The sequence below is a fragment of the Anneissia japonica genome, unplaced genomic scaffold (genome assembly GCF_011630105.1).
Source record: "Anneissia japonica isolate Jap-2015-1 unplaced genomic scaffold, ASM1163010v1 scaffold287835_len3118868_cov185, whole genome shotgun sequence".
Taxonomy (NCBI): Eukaryota; Metazoa; Echinodermata; class Crinoidea; order Comatulida; family Comatulidae; genus Anneissia; species Anneissia japonica.
Window position 1 is genome coordinate 742800 of NW_022737223.1, and position 21468 is coordinate 764267.

The following is a 21468-nucleotide window of genomic DNA, read 5'->3' on the forward strand; positions in this document are numbered from 1 at the left end:
GTTGTGCCAAGACAAACAAATGAAATGATTTCTTTTTAAATGTAAAAAGATACTTTTCTGTGTCCCCTACTACTACACTACGATCGTGTGAGGTGGTAGACCTACTAACACATTGGCGAAAACAGGAATTACTTTGTTTAAAATCATTATAAATTGGATGAGTTTTCACTTCAATTCTATAGACTTATTATTTGAAGTCCTTTAAAAAAATTCATGAATAGTGTGTTCGACACCACCGAATTGATTATAGGCCAACCATAATAAAACCTCCTACCATTCAACTACACATCGATCGATAACGTTCCGGTGAAACAATAGAGGGCCGTTCAAAGAAACCACTGAAATGGAAAAAAAAAATGTCCGATCGTACAGTAATCAGGAAGCAGGTTGTCAAGAGGGTGTCACCATGGTAATAGCAAGCTGGTAGGCAGTTCATCAGCTACCGGTATATGTTTATCACATGTGTAAGTTAAAATACCTTTGTCCCCAGATTGATGGGAGAAAGTTGTGTTTTAATAAGTTGTGTTTTAATTTTAACTAATTTAAACGTTCCAATAACAGGACTTTTCGAGTCCTGGCGTTAGGCCAACACAATGAGTTTCTACTTGTCTTCGAGACGCTACTTTAGAGTGCATCTCCGAGGTTCTGACCCGCTCTTAACCTCCCTACTCGTGCTTAACTAAGAGTTAACATGTTACCTAGTCTGGAATAAAATGCTTTTTTTCCTTTTCATTATTTATAGCAACGCTCTGTTTATAGTTAAGTGTGATTTTTGTTGATGATTTAGGAATAAGTCCAAAGTATCATAAAGTTAAATGTGTAATTTTGTTTTCCTAATATGTTTTGTAGGGTAAGAACTTCTGTCACATGTGCGCATGGTATTGGGTAATCAAAGGCCAAGATAAAGCATTTCATTTTTGACCTGATATCTTATGAATAAAAAATACGCTTGTTATAATATACTTTGTAAACTCTGATTGTTTATGATTCTGTGAGTGATTAATTAGGCCTATGTGTTTGTAGGCCTAAGTAAAAACATGATTTTTAAACCTGAGAAAAAGTTCTCAGTTCTGTTCAGGCTCCGGCCACTGGGAAAAATAAAGGAATTATGAAAACAATGTATTCCATTTCGAACTAATGATCATTTAAATTAGACATTTAAATACTAACCAGTCCATTTCCGCCCTGTCACCACTGGCCACTTGCCCAACGTTCATTACGTCCGTAGCACCCGAGCTGCAAGGGTGAAAAGTTTTTTAAGTGATAAACGTTAGTCAACTACTGTACTCTTTACTCTTAGAACATCTGAATACTATAGTAAAACTTAAGGCGTTCCTTCTGGAGTCCCCCCCCCCAACCCCTGACTCCTATCAATCAACCCCACGGGTTTCTGAATCTTCCCAGGCTCTCCTGCTTGAACAAAATTATAGTCAGCCATCTCGATATTGCCTGTTCGATATACAATACAATGGTGTGTATGTGAATGTTAGATCTTTATTTATTTTTGTGTTCCTTGTAATAGATAATAGCCTGATAATTAGGTTATTTTATGGCTGCCAAGATAGACCAGAGCAGACGTATTGTTGAGAATAATTGCTCCGTGCTATACCCTTTTCGTGACCGTTTACGATCTAAAAATTTATCTTTCACACAACATAACGGGTATTTACTTAACAGTCATTGAGTGTTTATCCTACGTGCAAAGTATATTTACAAGAGTTGAATTGAAGCTATCACTAAAGTGTCGGTCTGGCGGTATCAATTAACTTGATTTGAAAAGCCGTGAAGTTAGGAGTTGCTTAGTAATAATAACCAAGACTGTATCTCGACCTTTTCTTGCATTAATATTATGTTACCACACATTATACGTTACAGCAACATGGTTTCGACGAAAATGGCGGCTCAAGGTGACCATATACAAGAACATTTTGACGTATTTGTGCGTCTACCATCTGGAAAAACTGCTCCGTTGTCAGTGCGATACGATATGACGATCTTCGAATTGAAATCAGTGATAGAGTTCACCGTCGGAATTCCCGTAGAAATACAGAACCTATCGTACAAAAACCGGCTCCTGTATGAAGATGACGAGACGCTGCGCTCCAGTATCATCATCCCAGGCGTCCACATCGCCGTGAACTACCCCTACGGCTGGGAAGATTTGATTGAAGCGTCGCTGGCTGGCGATATTACATCGGTGATTAACGATATCTACCGTCATTTTGATAAGTCTATCGTCGCGCGAAGGAGATCTGTCGTTATGTTTATAAGTTCACATAAGGGATATAACTTCCTGGTGGCAAGGTGCGTACAATTATTAAAATTACGTAATGAAAAATAATCAATGATCACAATATTATATTTTCTAAATCTTAAATCCAAAATTCTAGGTAAAAAAGTTATCATGCTAACGGCCACGAACGATACATGGGATAACTTATTGTATTACGGGGTATAGTTGATATTTTTCAAGCTGAAGCATTTGAAATGTGTAATCCTTATTGCGTTTGTAGTTGACGCCGACGATTGTTTTTAACTTTCAGGACCAAAACGTCACTTTATCACAGCACAGTGTTTGAATAAATTCATTTTGTTTACTCACTGTCATACGGAGCATTTCTTCATGCCCGGGAGCCAAGCTTTTGGTCACAAGTAATCCCTATTTCTCATTTAACTATGCACGCCATCGTGTCGGGATTCAATATTTCGACATTAATTATGTCATCATCATCATTCCCGATGATGTCATTTAACTATATTTTTTCAATACTTTTTAGGATGTTGTCAGACGGTGTGAACCCTAATACTCAGACGGCGACTGGCCGAACATCATTGCACATCGCCAGCGCCATGGGTATGATGAATTGTGTGGGGCTACTTTTACAGCACCATGCTTCTGTGGATATTCACGACAAGTTCGGGTTTACTCCACAGCAGCTGGCTGTGAGATGTGGTCAGAAGGAGGTGGAGAGCAAACTCATTGAATTTCGTCGCATCAAGATTAAATGGGATGGGAAGACAATGAAGTTGAAATTACCGTGGCCACTTGCTACCAATTTCCCCCCAACAAATTTAGGACAGAGTGTTACCCCCGTGATTGATCTCCAGCAGTTGTGTATCAGCCCAGGACCCGAAGAAATCCGTCTGTACCCATTGCCAGGACAACGCCCACGATCAGCAGTTGTGAAGTCCTCTAAGACAACTCCTATTCCCCATGAAACAGATATGCAGGAGAATAGTGAGACAGTCTTACATAAAACGGGTGGTAGACTAGATAACGACAAGTCAAGTGGACATGAATTTAAAAAGAGTGGACGTCGTAGACCTAAGTCTGCATTTATCGTGAAAAGCGATCCCTCGGTAGAGTTTGGTTGTGTGCAAAGTGAGACTAATCCAAAAGAAAGAATACATTTACGTGGGAATGAATCGCATGCCAATAAAAATCATAATAAAGTGGACTTTTATCAGCAATCAACATTAGATAACCAAGAGAAGTAAGTATACGGTACATAGGCCTAATTTAAGTGTATTAATAAGAATCAATATTCTAAATCATATTTGATTTATAGCCAAGTGATTTCATTTATTTCAATCAAAAGTGACCGGATCATAACAACTTAAAGGCCTGTTTATACTTCAACGATAACGATAACGATAAAATAGCTAAAAAGCAATTGTTCATATAGAAAATAAAAGAAATAAGAGAAGTTTGTACACTGAACGATTCGATAACGATGTATCAGTTATGCGATAACAACATATTTTGACAAATAAAATAAGATGACGTCAAAATCATGGAAAAACATTAAAATCCTAGTAGTAGCAACGATTTTATCGTTTTTCTATGATTATGACGTCATCTGATTTGAGTTTTTAAAATATTTTGTTACCGTATCGTATACACGATAAATCGTTATCGAATCGTCCTAGTGTGAAAACTTCTTTTGTTTTCTATATGAACAATCGCTTTTTAGCTTTTTTATCATTATCGTTATCGTTGAAATATAAACAGGCCTTTAGTCTTGTTATAATTTTGCTACTTAAAGATATAGGCAAAAAAGACTTTAAATTTACATTGATTGGTTTTATCTTTGGTTACAGTGTATGCTGCTTTGGTGGGTGCCACGGTTGTGAATATGACAGTATGAATATGAAAACTGAATTTGGCAGCTCAGTTCTCCACAAATCATCAGTCATGTGTCATTCTCACGGTTTACCTAATCCAGTACGAAATCAGGACTCGGCACTCGCCCTCGGATCGTCACATACTCATGAATCATCGCTCGCTCACGAACCGGCACACGCTATTGATCCGTCATGTACACACGAATTATCGACACTCGACTCACCGCACGGGCGTGTATCACACCTACGTGATTCACCGCGCGTGCCTGCGTCATCTCAAATGAACGTCCGTCCAATTATAATTGATCGTTGTCAGTCAGGTCAGACGGAAGAAGAACGAATACGTGAAGCCACAGTGCCAAGGTTTGTATCAGAAAAAGAACGATTTCAATTAAAGTATGGAAAGAAACGAGCAACGGATGAAGAGAATGAACACGCATTCCAACAATGGCTAGCGCTGAAACATCAAGACGCAAAAGATGAAAAACTGATTAGAAAAGTTAGAACGATGTTAAACAAAGTAACAGGGACTAAGGTAGAGGAAGATAAAGAGGTTTCTAAAGAAAAATCGGTTCGTTCAACAAATGTAAAAGCGTTTGATGATTGGCTGATGAAAAAGAAAAAGGCTGATGTAATAAAACGAAGACAGGCGAGCCAGGTTGCAAAAAGTCAGGAATGCAGAATCGCCAGGCAGGGGAAAACATTCAACGAATGGTTGAAAGAAAAGAACAGATCAAAATTAACCATTCGAAGTCCTCCTGTAAGTCAGCAAAGTAAACGCTCAGCAAATGATACCAAACGGTTAGACGCGCAACGTGCATACGATCAGTGGTTAAAGAAGAAACAATGTGAAGAATTAGAATCATTAAAAGCGAGTATGCGGCCACAGTCCGCTTCGACTCTCGCCGAATACACAGATGGTGGACCAACGCACAAAACCAGAATACATTCGGCACAGCATCGGTTAACGAGTCGGTGATAAGCACTACGAGCGAAAATAAATAGGCCTATATCGTTTTAATATTAACGTTATTTAGAGAGTTCATGTGTTACGAACAGGGAGATGGCGAGAGATTTCTTCCTGCTGCTAGAGAAGGGAGTAAGCGCCCCATCACCACTGGATCCGTCACTGATATTTTCATTTGGATGGCACTAATTTAATATGTTATTTATTATATTCATTTATTTATATCAGTGAATGTATGAATATATATAGGCCTAGATAATATATCAAAAATACATAACACTAATTTTGTGGTATATATCATGATCATATAAACAAATTATGTTATATTGTGTATTAATATTAAAGAAGGAATGGAACCTATTAGCATTACAGCTGTTAACACTTACTAACGCTTTTTATAATAAAAACAATTATGAAATACACTGAATGTCACTTTTTTTTCATTTTATTGCTTATAATACTGTGCATACAACTATTGGCAACACTACATATAATCTCAGATAATATTTACAATAATATTTCTTTTATAATTTTTTCTCATATCTAATTTACACTTTTATGTTATAAGTACATTTTTGAAATATTCATTATCTGTACATGAATGAGAATATTCCCCCAAGATAGATAGATCAACAAAATAACCGGTTTTTCTTGGACCCTTTAAAATCTTTATTATATAGTAATTGCTATAAATGTAAAAACAAGGATATGCGAATAATATTCTAACCTGCTTACAATGTCTAAAATATTGCATTACCACATTGACGAATACTTTAAGCAGAAGTTGAAGAACTAAAATCCATACAGTGCTCGCACACGGACGAATTATTACATTTTCTATCGCAGAGAGGTATTTTTATGCATTTTTGACTTTTTTTATAAACTTTAGGAAGCAAGTATAGATTTTTTGTTTATTAATGTGTTTATTGGTAGGAATATAATGACACCAATTGGTTAATTTGACTGCTTAATTAGAGTTGTATATATCCAATTTAATATGACGGGTTGTTCCTGCCATTCACATAGCCCAAGAACAACGCGCCACAATGATTTAATTATGATTATATACCAACACAGCGTAATTGGCATCAATCAATTATTACCTGATTGTGATGACTCCCTTAGACCTAGGCCTATATATATTTCCACGCATGCACAAAAATTACTATTAGCATGTCACAAGACGGTGACAGGGCCTTTGGGCAACAAAGCTATCTGTAAAGCGACTTGGGATTTGGGATCAATATTTAGAAGGCAAAATAAACACAGTACATGACGTTAGGCACATTAATGGATACGGCAAGCAAGACTGAGGATAATACAAATTACTGAACTCTACTAAAGTCATGAACGGTGCAGACGATAGTTGTGTAATAAGTGATCTGGAATGTTTTAAATGTAGGGCCTATGCCAACATGAATAATATCACCACCACAACAGAGAACCGTTCGTCATTCACATAAGTTGTCAATGCGACCAACCCACATTCCCAATTGTCATCTTGATCAGTACCCCCGCCATTACCATTAAATAGCCTCTGGTTAATTAACCAAATGTTACGTTTTTCCTCTTTTCGCTTTTGCACATTTTCATTGTTTTTGGACATAAGGTATAATCACATCAACACCCCGTGTTCTTTCCATACCATCGTGTTAGCTGGACGCACGACAACAACTCTTTGCAATGTAAATTCCAATGGAAACTTTTTCAAAAAACATTTATAATAAAAGTTGCGAAAGGCAAACATAGGCCTATCTCAACCATCATATATGTTCAGGTGGAAGTTCAACATAATGTTCATCTGTGGTAATTAACGTGTTTGCAGATAAATATCGCATATCTGGTCGCATTGGTTGTATGAATAAGTCTGAGAATTGGTGGTCAGGTCTTTCTGTTAACGTAGGAAATTTCTGGTTCACGCCACACTCACTGCAGCCAACTGATATATATTGAAGGGAATTCGGTCTGGGAATGATCATCGGTTCGATGGCAGCCTCGTAGCTCTGTGAATCGCTGACATCTCCGTGACCGGCTGGTTCGTTGCACCCACAGCAGGTACAGATAATCAGAGTGATGAGCAAGAGGAATACAATGGCAAATGCTAAGGCGACGCCGAATGCTGTTCCCATCCAGGTCATCCAACCGTCATCTATCACAATCGGTTTTTCTGTTGGAGCTACGGAAAAAAAATACACAAAGTGATATAAAAAATAACAACTACTGTATAGATTTTTTTTTATTGGGCGATGTCTTCAAATGTAAAATATCTTTTATTTAAGCTGATGATATAACAGTTACAGTATGATGTAATCATTCAACGTTTGCAAAGGATGGACTCGGGGCTCCTAATTCATTTTCTTGGGTGTCCTCCCTCCCTCCCTTAGGAATCTAGTATACCTTAACTTACTTCGAACGCTTTAAACAACAGAGGGAAGACCAAATTAGCTCGGTAGGGAACCCTTTTGATACCGATACTCTTTATAATTTTCGCCCTCAATATAAACTGAACCCTACTTTTACAATAGACGGTTTTCATGTAAAAAAAATTATTTAATCACCATTTATGCTTAGTACAGTTTTAATACAGATCATTATTATATCTATCAAATCTTATACTTACGGCTACAGAGACTATTTGTTTCGTCACTTCCGTCATTGCAATTAGGAAGGCCGTCACATTTCAGGTCCTTATGAATACACATGGCATTTTCATTGCAGGAGAAACAATCTACAGATAATTGCAAAATGAGTTATGATAAGAGAAGTTGTATTTGAGATTTAAAAAATGAAAATAAATGTATGAATTTAGAACAAGCCCATGTATATGTCTTCTGTAGCATGTGATAGGCTTATTGTATTTTTTTAGGAGGTTACGGAATAAATTAAATTGTTAAATGATAAAATGTATTGGCTCGTCGATAGAGGTATGCTTGGCTTACTGATTTTATTATGTCCAGTCGGACAGTTTTAACGCATACGAATAGGCCTATCTTTTATAGCATAATAAAAAACAAAATGTTCCAACATGTTTAAACACAGATAATAGAAAAATCACATTGAAACCGAAAGTCTTGGCAGTGTAAATGTAGACACTGGGTTTGTAATCGCTTTGTTGCTCCTATTGTACGTCTTGTGTATGTTCTTGTGTCACACACAACATAGGCCTAAGTATAAACGGATATAATGGCCAATGGGGACGTCTGTTGTAAGTGAGGTTACGCGCGCTGTGCATCGGTGGCCAACCGAAGTCAGATGGTTCATTTTCAGTAAGAATCAGAGAAATATTTAATAGGAGTTAGAGTTTTTTTTTTTCTATCTTTAAGGATAACGAGGGTTCACCCTTACCTTCTGAAGTGTAATCCGGATATATTGTGGTATAAACAATAGTAAAACCAATGTTTTTTGAAATATTGTTGTCAGTGATAAAGCGAATTGTCATCTCATTGCCCGTACTAACGATGTGTTCGTAGTCTGACGGGACGGTGGTTCCGCATAGTCCGCGCATAGTCCCACTCAGCGTAAGGCTGGAGAACGCTGCCCCATCATACACCAAGACTTCATCCTGATAGCAGTTAACAGAGTCCTTGATGTCAAAGCTGTCGAAACGGATTGCTATCCTTAGTCCGGGCTTCGTTACTATGGTTATTTTGCAGTCGGAATTGTCAGCGTAACTATGGTGACCAGCGTGTGAGAAGATGATGCCACCAACATTTGAGATTCGTTGCCAACATTCGCCCTTGATGTCATGCTGAACATACGCTGAGAGATCGAAGTAAAAAACAATGATTAGTCTTTAATCAATAATAATAATAATAATAATAAAATTATGGAGGCCTAATATTAATAATAATAATAAAATTAATAGGCCTAATAAATAATGATAATACATAATAATAAATAATAATAATATTTAATAATAATGATATTGACGATGATGATGATGATAATATTAATCAAGGTCACGTGCCTATGAACACATTGACACGAAGTGTGATCTTTCAAAATTTTTCAACTATGTAGAGTGATATTAAAGTATAAATGCAATAAAACAGATTCGTGCAGTGTGTGCTGGCTATAAGCAAATGTATACATATTCGTCCAATATAGCAAGGCCATATTTATTATTCCTGAACATTCGTTTCTTATTATTATAACTAGACCCTAGTGTTGCATTTATTAACGAAATAACGATGACACTTGTGATGATGGTGGCCTTGGATTTGCACGTCGCAAGTACTTACAATTGAAGAAGGTGGTTAAGTGAGATGCGCTAATTAATAAATGAAAACTCTGACCATGAGGATATGACAAACAATTTAGGGGCTGTGGCTTTACAATATTATTGTAGAACCGTGTTATAATTATAGCTCCTTGGTATTAAAATATTGAACAGTTTAATGATATTACAGAAATTGTCGATTCAAATGACAACAAAACAATTATTCTTATATTTTAAATGCCAACAATTGATACCGTATTGTATTAATAAAAAATATTAAAGTAAAGTATTCCCTATTTTTTATTTTTCAGTAAATTGATGCACTATAATTGTTTGTTACTGCACAGAATGAACTAACAGCTCTATTATATTCTGGTTAAACAATGAAGTGGACGTTTTCGATTATGCAATCCGTGTATTTGTCTTCTCCGCCCCTCCCCTCACTCGGGGTTTATAAACACACTTCATATTATAGGAGTAATGTTTTGCCCTACCTGACGTATAATCGTACTGAATACTTAGTACGTCCCCAAATACTAGCGAAAAAAATTCGCAAGTGATTCGGGTGGGTAATGAATGTAACAAATAGGTCTATATCAACCATTTCTATTGAACTTCTGTTTACGTCAACTTTTTTTTTTTCCAACAACATTTATTTTATTTTAATATGACAGTCGTAATATAATATAGGCCTAACAATAGAGTAAATTATTTCGTGAAAAAATACCAATATGGAGGATCTATACCAGAAGAAAGCAGTTTCTTGTCGCGTATAAAACCTAGAAGAAAAATATTTACAACTAACATTTTTTTATCCAGAGTTTAAGTTTAGAAGCTAACACAATTATAATACCTGGATACTAGGAGAATCTTCATCAATCAACAACTACCGTAACTGTTCCCACGTATTTGGATTTCAGAGAACATTCAATAGGCCTATAGTTTTTTTTTTCTCGAATGCTAATTTAAGGACTGATTACATCATCGTCTAAATCAGCATTAATTGCATATTAAAATTAACCAGACCTTTGTAAATGACAGGACTAGGCCACAGAATTCCGTATACTGTACCAGGCAGTTAACGAATGAGTAATTCGTAATAATTATAAGCCTATTATCGTTCATGAACGAATTACATGCTTTATTTTGGACGGTAATTTATCATCATCATTATAATTGCATTCGAAGTAAAATAGACTGGAGGCCTACTAGTTTGTAATGGTAATACTAATAGTTAATACGATTGAGGACAATGTAATGTTACTTACAATATTAATAGTAACTGATATTATTTTTCATTTTGGATTATTAAAATACTACTCAAACTTTATTGCGCCTATAGGACGAAACCTTGTTTTAAAGGTGAGGTGCTGTATATTTTAATTAAAATTTTACAGATTGTTTCAAATTTAACCGAAGAAAAGTTATTAATATCTACAACCACCTTGTGATGAATTGAGGAAAATTTATTGTTACTGTTACAATATTAATAGTAAGTCTCTGATATTATTATCCGTTTTGGATTATTAAAACACTACTCAAACTTTATAGTGCCCAGATGAATCTTGTTTTTTTAAAGGTAAGGTGCTATATATTTTTATTTTTATTTTACTGATTGTTTCAAATTTAACCGAAAAAACAAATTATCCATTTCTAAAAACACGGGCTACCCTGGATGTCTCAATATCACCAAGTAGAGTTGTTCAACCAAGGAGGACCTATAGGTTTAACTTACGGCAATAAAAATCACAAAAGAATAAGGGTTAAAAACATGACTAGCACGTAAGACGACATGTTTACTTCGGCGACCAGCATTACATACAAACTTTGTAAATCATTGACATTAATTGTCTAATACCACTTACACCCATTGTTGCCATCATTAGTCATCATTATTGAACCCTTGATTGACGCCTGTCATTCATTTCACACGAAAGGGTGTGAACTGATTCTTCCGATTCGCCTACATGTCTTTTCTTAAGGAGAAGACACATTTACAATCCAATGACAATAGTGTTTATAGAACACTCCGGAAATGTATTTATCGTAATGAAGAGGCTCCCAAGTTTATCACTGTATTAAGTCAGCTGCGCTTTAAATTTATTTCGACATTCATATTCGTGTTTCCTCTAAGTCAAAATTTAAACAAAAATTATCAACGGGGTAGGCCAATGAAATTATTATAATTATTAATTATTAATGGGACTGTTCCCTATTTGAACTAATTACGAAACAGCAAGTGTTATGATATTTCGACAGCCGATCAAATCTTTAACAGTTGAATACAGAAGCCTGCTTAAATTTGCAAGGATATTTTGTATTGATTATAGACATAGCATCTCGTTCGATAATGTTTTTTTTCCTATTTTAATAGTGCCCTCGATGTGTATATAATTGAAATAAAAATCAAGATCTAGAGCGAAAGTTGAAACGTTGATCAATCGCATGTCAACAAAGCAATCGAATTTGATATTGAACCACCACGAGATTACATAGAAAGTAACTTTAGTAGTCGATAAGTTGCCATTTAGGCCTAGGCCCACTAAATGCTAACCTATCGGCTACGAAAGTTAAAGCGTTGATCAATTACATGTCAATATGCAAGTCTACTTTAATATTGAACCGTGAGAGTAGAATTTCAAACCATAAACAATCGTATTTTTCTAGAATTACTATTAAAACTAATAATTATATTGAGCCTACAGTGCGACTCAACAATACCAGGCCTTCATCTATGATTGTAGGCCTACAACAAAAATAGGAGATTAACTCGAAATGCTTAAAGTTTATGTTAATATTTATACTGTCATATTATAATGCAACATAGATTTGGAAACATGGATGATTAATTAACGACTAACCCACAGATCCTTATCATTGTGTGGATAAATCGGCTAACAAAAAATAGATGTATATTGAAAACGAAATAATAGGCATATACTTACAAATATTGTATCCAAACGAAACTTGATGAAGTAAACATAAACAGGTAATATATGGTAAAATATAAACTCCTTCCATAACGATGGTCTATGTAGAGTTGTGTGGCAGAATGGTCATTAAACCTTGCTTGGTCAACAGATAGGAAGAGACAAGCGACAGTGGTATAATATCGTTGGTTGTCAATCACTTCACGCTTCAATTAACATAACAACACTCAATCATTATAGATAACTGCTGTTCAATGCAGTTAACACACGCCCACTGACAGGCCTATTCATAAAAAAAAATGCTATATTGTCTCTTCTCATTGTCAAATTGCATGTAGGGCTACAAACTGGATCAATACATATTGCACTTTTGGGTTGTGTATTTTAAAAATTTAATTGAATAATTATTTTTTAAAGATATGAATATTTTAATAGTTAGTCCTAATGTGATATTATGAAGGGGTGCCAGCAGATGAATAGATCGACCTTTCCATCAAGGTGTCCTGGTGAGGCCAGGTATTGCAGTTTTTGTAAAAGAATGAACTGGCTCATCCACTCTACAGGAGACAGTCCCTGAGAACGCGAGCACATACAATATTCTCGCAGGGGGGAAACGCCTATTAACAGGTTGATCTGTTCTATTTTCTCTATGATAAAACATAGGCCTACTATTAAACATGCAGCCTTTGTTAAAAAACGGAGAAATCAACCTCCATGGTCACAACATTGATTTAGAAAAAACTCACTCAGAGAATATGCCCTGGTCTACCATCAATCAAAATAACATGTGGAAGTTAGATGTTGTTTATGACCGACCATAAATCTCGAAAAAAAAAAAATATAGGTTCATTTTTTCCCTCTATTTTATGGCAAACGTAAAAAAATATTTTATAAAGAAGCCATAGTAAAATAAACAGACAGTTGTTGGTATATATCTTTTTTACAGGACTCAAACAGACATTGTAATACATGGTATTGTGATGTTTTGAATAAAATTTTTAATGAAAATATATCTTAAAGGGTCTTTTGCATCCATTCATTGGATTTATTAGATTAGAAAGAACAAAAAATATTATGAATAAAATGAAGACAGCTAGGCCTATCATAAACAGATGCACTCACGCCATTGATAACATTTAATATTTTGAACAAATTTGGTGATACACAAACGAAAATACTGTATACTCTTATTTAACAACACTTATTTCGCAATAAATAGTTTCATTTTATTCACACATTAACGGCATACTTTTTTATTCAAAATCTGCCAATAATTTGACTTTGAGGAAACTTGTCTTGAGTAGGAAGGCGGGAACCTCCTAGCATTTGTTTCAGAATTCACATCATGTCTTCCAAAATATTGAATACTTCCTTAGCTGTTACAATAAAAAAAAATTTTTTTATTATTAGACATTTATATTATATAAAATGAACAATAAAACTTTAACATTGGCTATGTATATATTGTTTTTATTAATTTTATTTTAACTAATCACAACAAAGTAATTGACAAGGATATTGCAAGCTTAGATCTCAAATACACAAGGATTTATACAAAAGGGGTCATGACAAGAGTCGGAAAAGAAATCTTTTTTTTTTTTCCATTTCAATTAACAATGGCAACTACAAACACAACAATTCACACCAACCCACCAATTCTTTGAAGCATTCTATCTTACTTTGTGTTGCCATTGTCATTTACTTATTATACCTCTGTTAAGTGTATTTAGAAGCTTAATAACTTTGTGCCACCCCCCTGCCCCTCTGCCTCCTCCTCTACTGAAGACATATTGTTTCATTGTCAGTCGTCAGGAGCTGACCACAATTCATTTTCTATCATGATTTCTTTGCGTCCTGCTTGCATCCGGCAGAACACACACATGTCGACTCGACCACTAGATTCAACCTGCGATATCGAGAATGGCTTCCCACAATGCTGGCACTAATTGAGAAAAGGAAATATAATTATAGACCATATTTATATTTTTTTGTAAACCGATTAATCTTACACATTTACTGACAGAATATGTAGATCAATGTGTGTATGACAACTGCCACAAATACACATCAGAATTGAGCAGACAGTGGCATAACAAAAGAGGTCTGAGCACCTGGCTAATTAGGTTTCTTCAGGGCCCTACTACCCTGGAGAAAAAGCCCCACCCATGTTAGCTTACTTGATGTTTTCAAAAGCATCCTTATGTTTTTTTACCAAACGGTAATGTATGGGCAAAAAATGTTGATAAATATTCCAGGGCCTTTTAGGCCCTGGGGCTCCTGGCTTAATCCAGTGAGAGATCATAGCTGTTATGCCACTATATGTAGATAGCCTTCATGAGGGCCAGACCTTAGAAAATGATTCAATATTTTACCTTCACTATCTGCAACCCCATATTTCTTTTGTTTTCCAACACTAGAGGGATTTTATCACTGTTTGCAATGTTCCAAAGTCTTATTGTCTTGTCTTTAGAACACGACAGGATCCAATTCTGGTCTTGACTAAAATCTACATCAGTTACCCAATCAGTATGACCCTAAAAGTTAGAAAAACATTATTAAAACATACTACAATACTGTACTACTGAAATGTACCAGTCTTCATACACATATGTTATTTAAAGTAACTAAATGTACTTCAAATTGTTTGACACAGAGAATCTACATTGTTTTGCCATATCTTTCTTTCTTTGTTAATTAAATAGTAAATTTATATGTGAACATGTGTTTTAGCTTTTCAACATACTTTGCTATGAATTCTCTTTATGTCCATTCACTCTCATTAAACCTTATTATATTAATTCAATATTAATTTTAATGAACCCAATTCAGCACTTTTGCTGCCCTCTATTGGTTAAAAACTTTAGCTTTGCTTACTTTACACCATAGAGGGCAGCAGAGCACACAAACCATCAACTGTAGATTCAAAAGAACAATGAGTAATAATAATAAAATAAAATAACAATAGAAATAATTTCTTACCTTTAAAGTTAGCTTTGGCCCACAATTATCAGCATCCCATACAACTACAGTCTGGTCATAAGCACCAGAAACTAGTATTGTTCCTACAATATCGAAATCCCATAAAACATAATATACAAATTCATTTGTTTTATATACAGTACCTCATACATAGACTATATGAGACCTAAAAAAGTAATGAAAATAGTATAGACCAAGTATGCCTGGGCAATCTAACGGCCAATCGCTCCTTTAGCTTCATGTGTGTCATAAATTACATAGCAACGTGGCCTAGAGATTGCACATCACGCGGCAGGGCAAAGAAGTACTTTCTCCCGCTACTTAACCAATCAGATCCCATTGATTTATGAGGAACCATTGCTGATGATTATATACAGGTCTCCCTCTAATTAAAGACCTCTCCAATTAAAGACCACCTCCAAGCAAAGACCACTTAAACTGTGTTCCCAAATTAACAAATGTCTTTTACCTTTATTATTCTAATTAGAGACCAAAGCAGCTAAAGACAATTCCTTTTAAGATATTAGGAAATTAATAATCATCACTTCCTAAATATACTATAAACATACTGACCATCTTTGCTAAAGCAGCATGAGCTAATGGAACCTTCGTGCCCCTTGCTGAATGTGGTTGGCCCCTTACTGCGAAATATTCCTGTTGATACATCCCACACCTGAAGCTGTTTGTCCCATGACCCGGTGCAGAGACGTCTTTCATTGCTTGTAAAGCAACAGCACGAAATGACATTGCTGTGGTCCCTGACAGAATACAAATAATGCAAATGAAATACACATTAGAATGCGCATGGATAAGTAAAACAAAATGAGTTAAAACACACACGCTTAACTACATCATGCACACATAATGGTCCTTTTAGGGGTGTCAATCAAACTCAACAACTGGCTAAACAGAGCATGTTATTTAATAGCCAGTAATATGTCCATGTCCCACAAATATAAAAGTTTATGTACGCAATAGCCAAGAGATTTTGAACATAACATGCACACATACTAACAACTGCTTGTATAGTTATTGTTTGCAAAATTACAACGTTCTTACATAACTATCAGTGGCGGTTCTAGGATATATTTTCTGGGGGCGGGGGTGCTAAGCTGTCCGACAGGGGGACTTGAGCTTGTAGGCTGGGAGAAAGGGTTTGAGAGGGGATCCCCCTCCCAAATGAGACATTTTAAGAATGGGAACCTCTGGATAGTCGGAAATGGCACTCTCAGACTGTGACAGACATGTGTTGGCTTGGTGTGGGCCTATTTTTATATTTTTAATGGTCTGAATGCCTGATGAGCTGTCCGAATGGGGGCTTGATCTGTGCGGTGGGGGGTTGTCTCCCCTGCCGGTGCCGCTACTGTATATAATTAGGAGAGCCTGGCTCAAGCAAGGAAAATATAATAAATTGTATAAATAAATAATCTAAGACATTGCAGGGGAGTTTGAAAAAATAATTAGGAACAGCTAACAAGATACAGATTTTTCAATATTTTAAGGCTGGGGAAAAGGGGTGGAACACCCTAGTTTCATTAATATTTTCCCAGTTTTTGTGTTCACATGATCCTTACCCTAATGTTACAGTCGTCTGCTCGTTGATTCTATCCCATAATTTAGTTGACTTGTCCATGGAAGTTGTTGCTACTCTGTCATCATTCGGTGAAAACTTACAGCTGGTTATAGTACTTTTATGATGACCTGCAAGGAAATAATAAACTTGCTTTTTTATAAGAGATCCCTTCCTTTCTTAGTTTCTTTCATTTTCATAAATATTCTGCAATAATAAATTAATGTTATACTAGTTTATAATGCGTATCAGTAAAGTATTAATCAACAAAAAAAATGTGGATAGTTGCAAGAATTGAACCAGTAAAGTTTACAGCATTGTTTCAAACACTCTGTAACTGATCTGAACTAACAAAATTTAGTCGGCACTGGTTGTTTCTAAAGAAGAACCTTCTTTGCTCACAGTGAGGGTGATTTTCTGAACAATTTTTGAATGTCTGTGTCCTTGTCTTTAACCTTTTCACCCTAAAATTTAATCATCATTTTATTAGATGAGTATGTATCACTCCACTAAATTTTACGATGATCCATCCATTAGTTTTTGTATAATCCTGCTAACAGACAGACCAACACCCCAACAGAGATAACTACATAACCTCATTGGTGGGTGTAATTTAAACAAGAATAGCCACTGGTTAAGTACATTTAAAATGCAAAATGATAGGATTGAAGTATTCATTAAACTAAATTTAGTTTTTACAAGCATCTTGTTTTATCAATCTTGGGCTTTTTAAGTAAAAAAAAATCACAATATATAACAATATGTAAAGGTCCTGGACACACAACACAAAACTATCATGGTACAACTCATATGGTCGTTTATATATCTATAAAAACACATGCAAAGATCAATCACTGTGGGCTGTATTTGGTTGGTTAAGACACAGTAGGGTGTAGCCTTCATCAGTACTGACTTGGATGTGATACAAATCACTTTAATCTCCTATTTCCTGCGAGTAATTAGGCCAGTAGCCTACCGTACAATCATTCTAGCGGTGGCGCTGGATAACCAATGGCATGCTGTTAATAACGCAAACCCGCACTTAACCTTAATAACCTATTCTTATGCCTTAATCAATGATATGCATGGTATTTGAAGATGCTATGGTAGAGAGTGGTGCTTAATATGCAAATGTCTCTAGACTAATATCACCTTCCTTAGGATGTGTATATAAATGTTTTTATGTCAAAAACAAATTACAGCCAAAAACATGGTTAATGGTTAATTGAAGGATATTTGTAGAGCGCCTTTTACAACAAAATCGTCTCAAAGCGCTGAGAGTATTCAGACCACAGATCATAGTTAAAAAAACATTAAAGAAAAATAAAGAAATATTAAAAACAACAAACAAGCCATTCAAGTAATGAAGTGAGACGGCAGAAAAAATTGACATTAAACAAAGTGCAAAAATGAAAGGAAAGGAAAATGCACACTCCCGATGTTGAGGAGCCATCACCACCACAACAGTGTACACACAGGTACCCCGGCGACAGTATGCTGGGCTCCAGTATGCTGGGCTCCAGTAACTTCCACCTTGAATAAGCCTCGGCTCTACTACTGTGCACTGCTAACTAGCGACGCCGGCTCAAGTAAGGGAGTTATGACTTCAAGGTGAAAAAAATCTTTAAAAGTACAAATAATGAGAAATAAATGTACGTGAAAAGACATCCCAATGATGACATAATTAATGTTGAAATACTGAATCCCGACACGATGTCATGCATTTCAATACTTGGAGTATGTGTTATACTTTCTTATCTGAGGTTAATCAGTGGACCTTTTGGTTTTTGAAAAGACAACTGTGCACAGAATATTATCATTATAATCATCAACATCCTCTCCATCACTGCAACCAACACTGTCACCATCATCATCATATAATTACAGGAACTTTATTTCCTTTGTTAATATTTTTGTTGTGACCATTATTATTTTTTAGAACAGAACAGGAATAAGTGCACGTCTAACAAACACACATGTTGTTCCACAAACACAAATGTTTGCATAAAAACACTATCGTTGCATGGGACCTTACAGGGGCAGATCCAGAGCAGTTCGAAGGGGAGGAGGTATGAATTGAGAGACAACACTACCTTGGGGGCTGTCTCTTATAAGGGGCCTAATAGCTATAGCCTTACACTTACTGAGTTTTCTTTCTGAGAGTGTCATCCCTATTTCTGCAGGGTCTTCCCTACAACAGTCAGAGTGTCATCATCGGTTGCACTCTTATACCCGATTCACACGTGAAGTTAAATTTAACAAAAAGTAACAAATTGTAACCGAGCAATCTCCCGAGTTATTCCTACCGAGATAAAAAGCATTCACACGCGTCTGTAAGGTAATGCCAAGGTCGTGTAAAATTTATTCAGTGTTTATTCAATGAATCATTTTTTCCTTTATTCAATGAACCATTTTTTCCCCTACTGCGATATAGGTCTAGCCTAGGCCTAGTTGAGAACCCCTGTCACAGATGGACTGTTGAACTCACCATCACAGTAAACATTCGAAGCAATCAATGCCCTTAACAACTGCTGTACTGCTACTACTAGGCAACTAAACTAAAAATACTAAAACTAGGCATAGCTTCCAACGTTTCTGTCGATTCTTGATAATACTAGTAATAGTACTAACACCATCCCGACGTTCATTTTATGTATATCTTCTTCTTCTACCATTACTAATTAACATCAATAACAAGGGAAATTCATTCATCATTGAGGAAAACTAGGCCTATCTATTTCTAGTGGAACAGAATCATCTGCAGAAGGAAGAAAATTCAAGAACCCCGTGAAACACAGTAGATTGTTGTTGTGTTGAAATCCCTGCGCATGCGCAGATCCATCCATGCTCATCTCGGAAGCTTTACCAGCCTCAGCGAGGCTGGTAAAGATTACCGAGACGTTCCGAGATTTTACAAGGATATTACACAGAGGTACTTTCACACGTGCCGTAAAATGTTACTTTTGGTTACATTTTGTTACATTTGATAAGATTTTTGTACGTGTGAATCGGGTATTAGGCTAATTTGATTGGAATTCCACTATTCCAATTTGATAGGATTTTTAAATTTGTTAATATTTTTGTTGTGACCATTATTATTTTTTAGAACAGAACAGGAATAAGTGCACGTCTAACAAACACACATGTTGTTCAACAAACACAAATGTTTGCATAAAAACACTATCGTTGCATGGGACCTTACAGGGGCAGATCCAGAGCAGTTCGAAGGGGAGGAGGTATGAATTGAGAGACAACACTACCTTAGGGGGGGGGGGGTCCAGACATGGCCCCGGGAAATTTTTGCTTTCTAGATGCATTTTTTAGATGATCAATAATTTCTCTTTCTTTTCCCTCCCAAAAGTGTGGCCAGGGCAGCCCCCCCCCCCACTAAATTCGCCCCTTCCTTATGTAATAATATCCAAGGAGCGGGAATAGCAGAAAGGTCCTTTTACAGAATTACAAATGACACCATACCTAAAAGTGACTGCTAATTAAATATAATGTAAATGTATGTAAATGTAAAGGTACATATACTGTACAGTCCTTGTTGAAAATCAACAAGGAAACTCGGATTAGGCTCCCAGCTACCCACGCTGGTCTACATGATTAGTAAGCTGAGTGATAATTCAAGGATTTTCTAGTTAAGCCCTGTCCAGATTATCACATTTTATTTGACAAAAACATGTGACACGCCTGAATATGATTATGATGACCTCAAATCACGACCATATAGGCACATCATGACTGTATATGGGCATATCATGACCATATATAGGCACATCATGACCATATATAGGCACATCATGACTGTATATGTGCATATCATGACCATATATAGGAATATCATGACCATATATAGGCACATCATGACCATATATAGGAGCATCATGACTGTACATGTGCATATCATGACCATATATAGGCACATCATGACCATATATAGGCACATCATGACTGTATATGGGCATACAAGAAAATCTGATAGTGTGGACAGAGCTTAAGACAAGTAAATCAGCAAAAACTGAATCGTTTGGATAAAGGGCGGGTTATGGGGGGGGGGCATGCCAGCCCCAGCACCCTTCCCCACTTTTGGAAAGTAAAAAGAAAAAAAATAAAGAAAAATAAATTATTAAATTATTAAACGCTTCTGAGGTTATTTCCAGGCGTCTAGAAAATAAATATTTCCCGGGGACCCCTAGGGTAGAGTTGTCTCTCGATGGGTTCCCCCCACCTTTTTCAGGACTTTTTTGGATCTGCCCCTGATTTGATCTTTTTTTTAATGAGATATTCAATTTTTCTATTGAATGTTTGATGGATTTCCAGATTTTTCTGTTTTTCTGTTGGTAATTAATATATATACTTTAATAAAGCTATGTCAAAAACATGGAATTCATTTTGGCTAGTATCAACAAATAAAAAAGAGTCAGAAAAAGTACATATAAATCTTATAATTATACCGGATCTCGATCCTCCTCCATCATTTGAACTATTCATTCTGGCATGCCCTATCCAATAAAAAAAAATTGAAATCTCAGCTTAATTACAGTAATAAATTAAATAATCTCTAATCACTGATGGCTAAAAGAAACAATTTTAAAAATTGTTAATGAGCTGGGCCTTAGTCATGTGAGGTTAATGACCTTTCACTGTATTCATTTCTCTGCATTTTGTCAGTCAA

General features: G+C 35.8%; 3 protein-coding genes across 3 annotated transcripts in view; 1 reads left to right on the forward strand and 2 right to left on the reverse strand.

Annotated features, from left to right (window-relative positions):
• Positions 1 to 321: 321 nt before the first annotated feature.
• On the forward strand, positions 322 to 6517 carry LOC117117205. Its single transcript, XM_033261433.1, has 4 exons — positions 322 to 464; positions 1876 to 2304; positions 2778 to 3494; positions 4102 to 6517. The coding sequence occupies exons 2-4, from the start codon at positions 1880 to 1882 to the stop codon at positions 5102 to 5104; spliced, it is 2145 nt and encodes a 714-aa protein (XP_033117324.1). The 5' UTR covers positions 322 to 464; positions 1876 to 1879; the 3' UTR covers positions 5105 to 6517.
• LOC117117206 lies at positions 5525 to 12499 on the reverse strand. The gene is made up of 4 exons (XM_033261434.1): positions 12257 to 12499; positions 8438 to 8851; positions 7713 to 7820; positions 5525 to 7268 (listed from the first exon to the last, which is right to left on the reverse strand). Exons 1-4 carry the CDS (start codon positions 12330 to 12332, stop codon positions 6856 to 6858), a joined length of 1011 nt encoding a protein of 336 aa, XP_033117325.1. The 5' UTR covers positions 12333 to 12499; the 3' UTR covers positions 5525 to 6855.
• Positions 12500 to 13216: 717 nt separating this feature from the next.
• Positions 13217 to 21468, reverse strand: part of LOC117117105 (WD repeat-containing protein 88-like) — a 14783-nt gene continuing 6531 nt past the window's right edge. The window contains exons 5-9 of the mRNA XM_033261298.1: positions 16795 to 16921; positions 15794 to 15978; positions 15221 to 15303; positions 14614 to 14775; positions 13217 to 14183 (exon numbers count right to left, since the gene is read on the reverse strand). Coding sequence (XP_033117189.1) covers positions 14043 to 14183; positions 14614 to 14775; positions 15221 to 15303; positions 15794 to 15978; positions 16795 to 16921 — 698 coding nt within the window. The 3' untranslated portion in view covers positions 13217 to 14042. The remainder of the gene's footprint in view (positions 14184 to 14613; positions 14776 to 15220; positions 15304 to 15793; positions 15979 to 16794; positions 16922 to 21468) is intronic.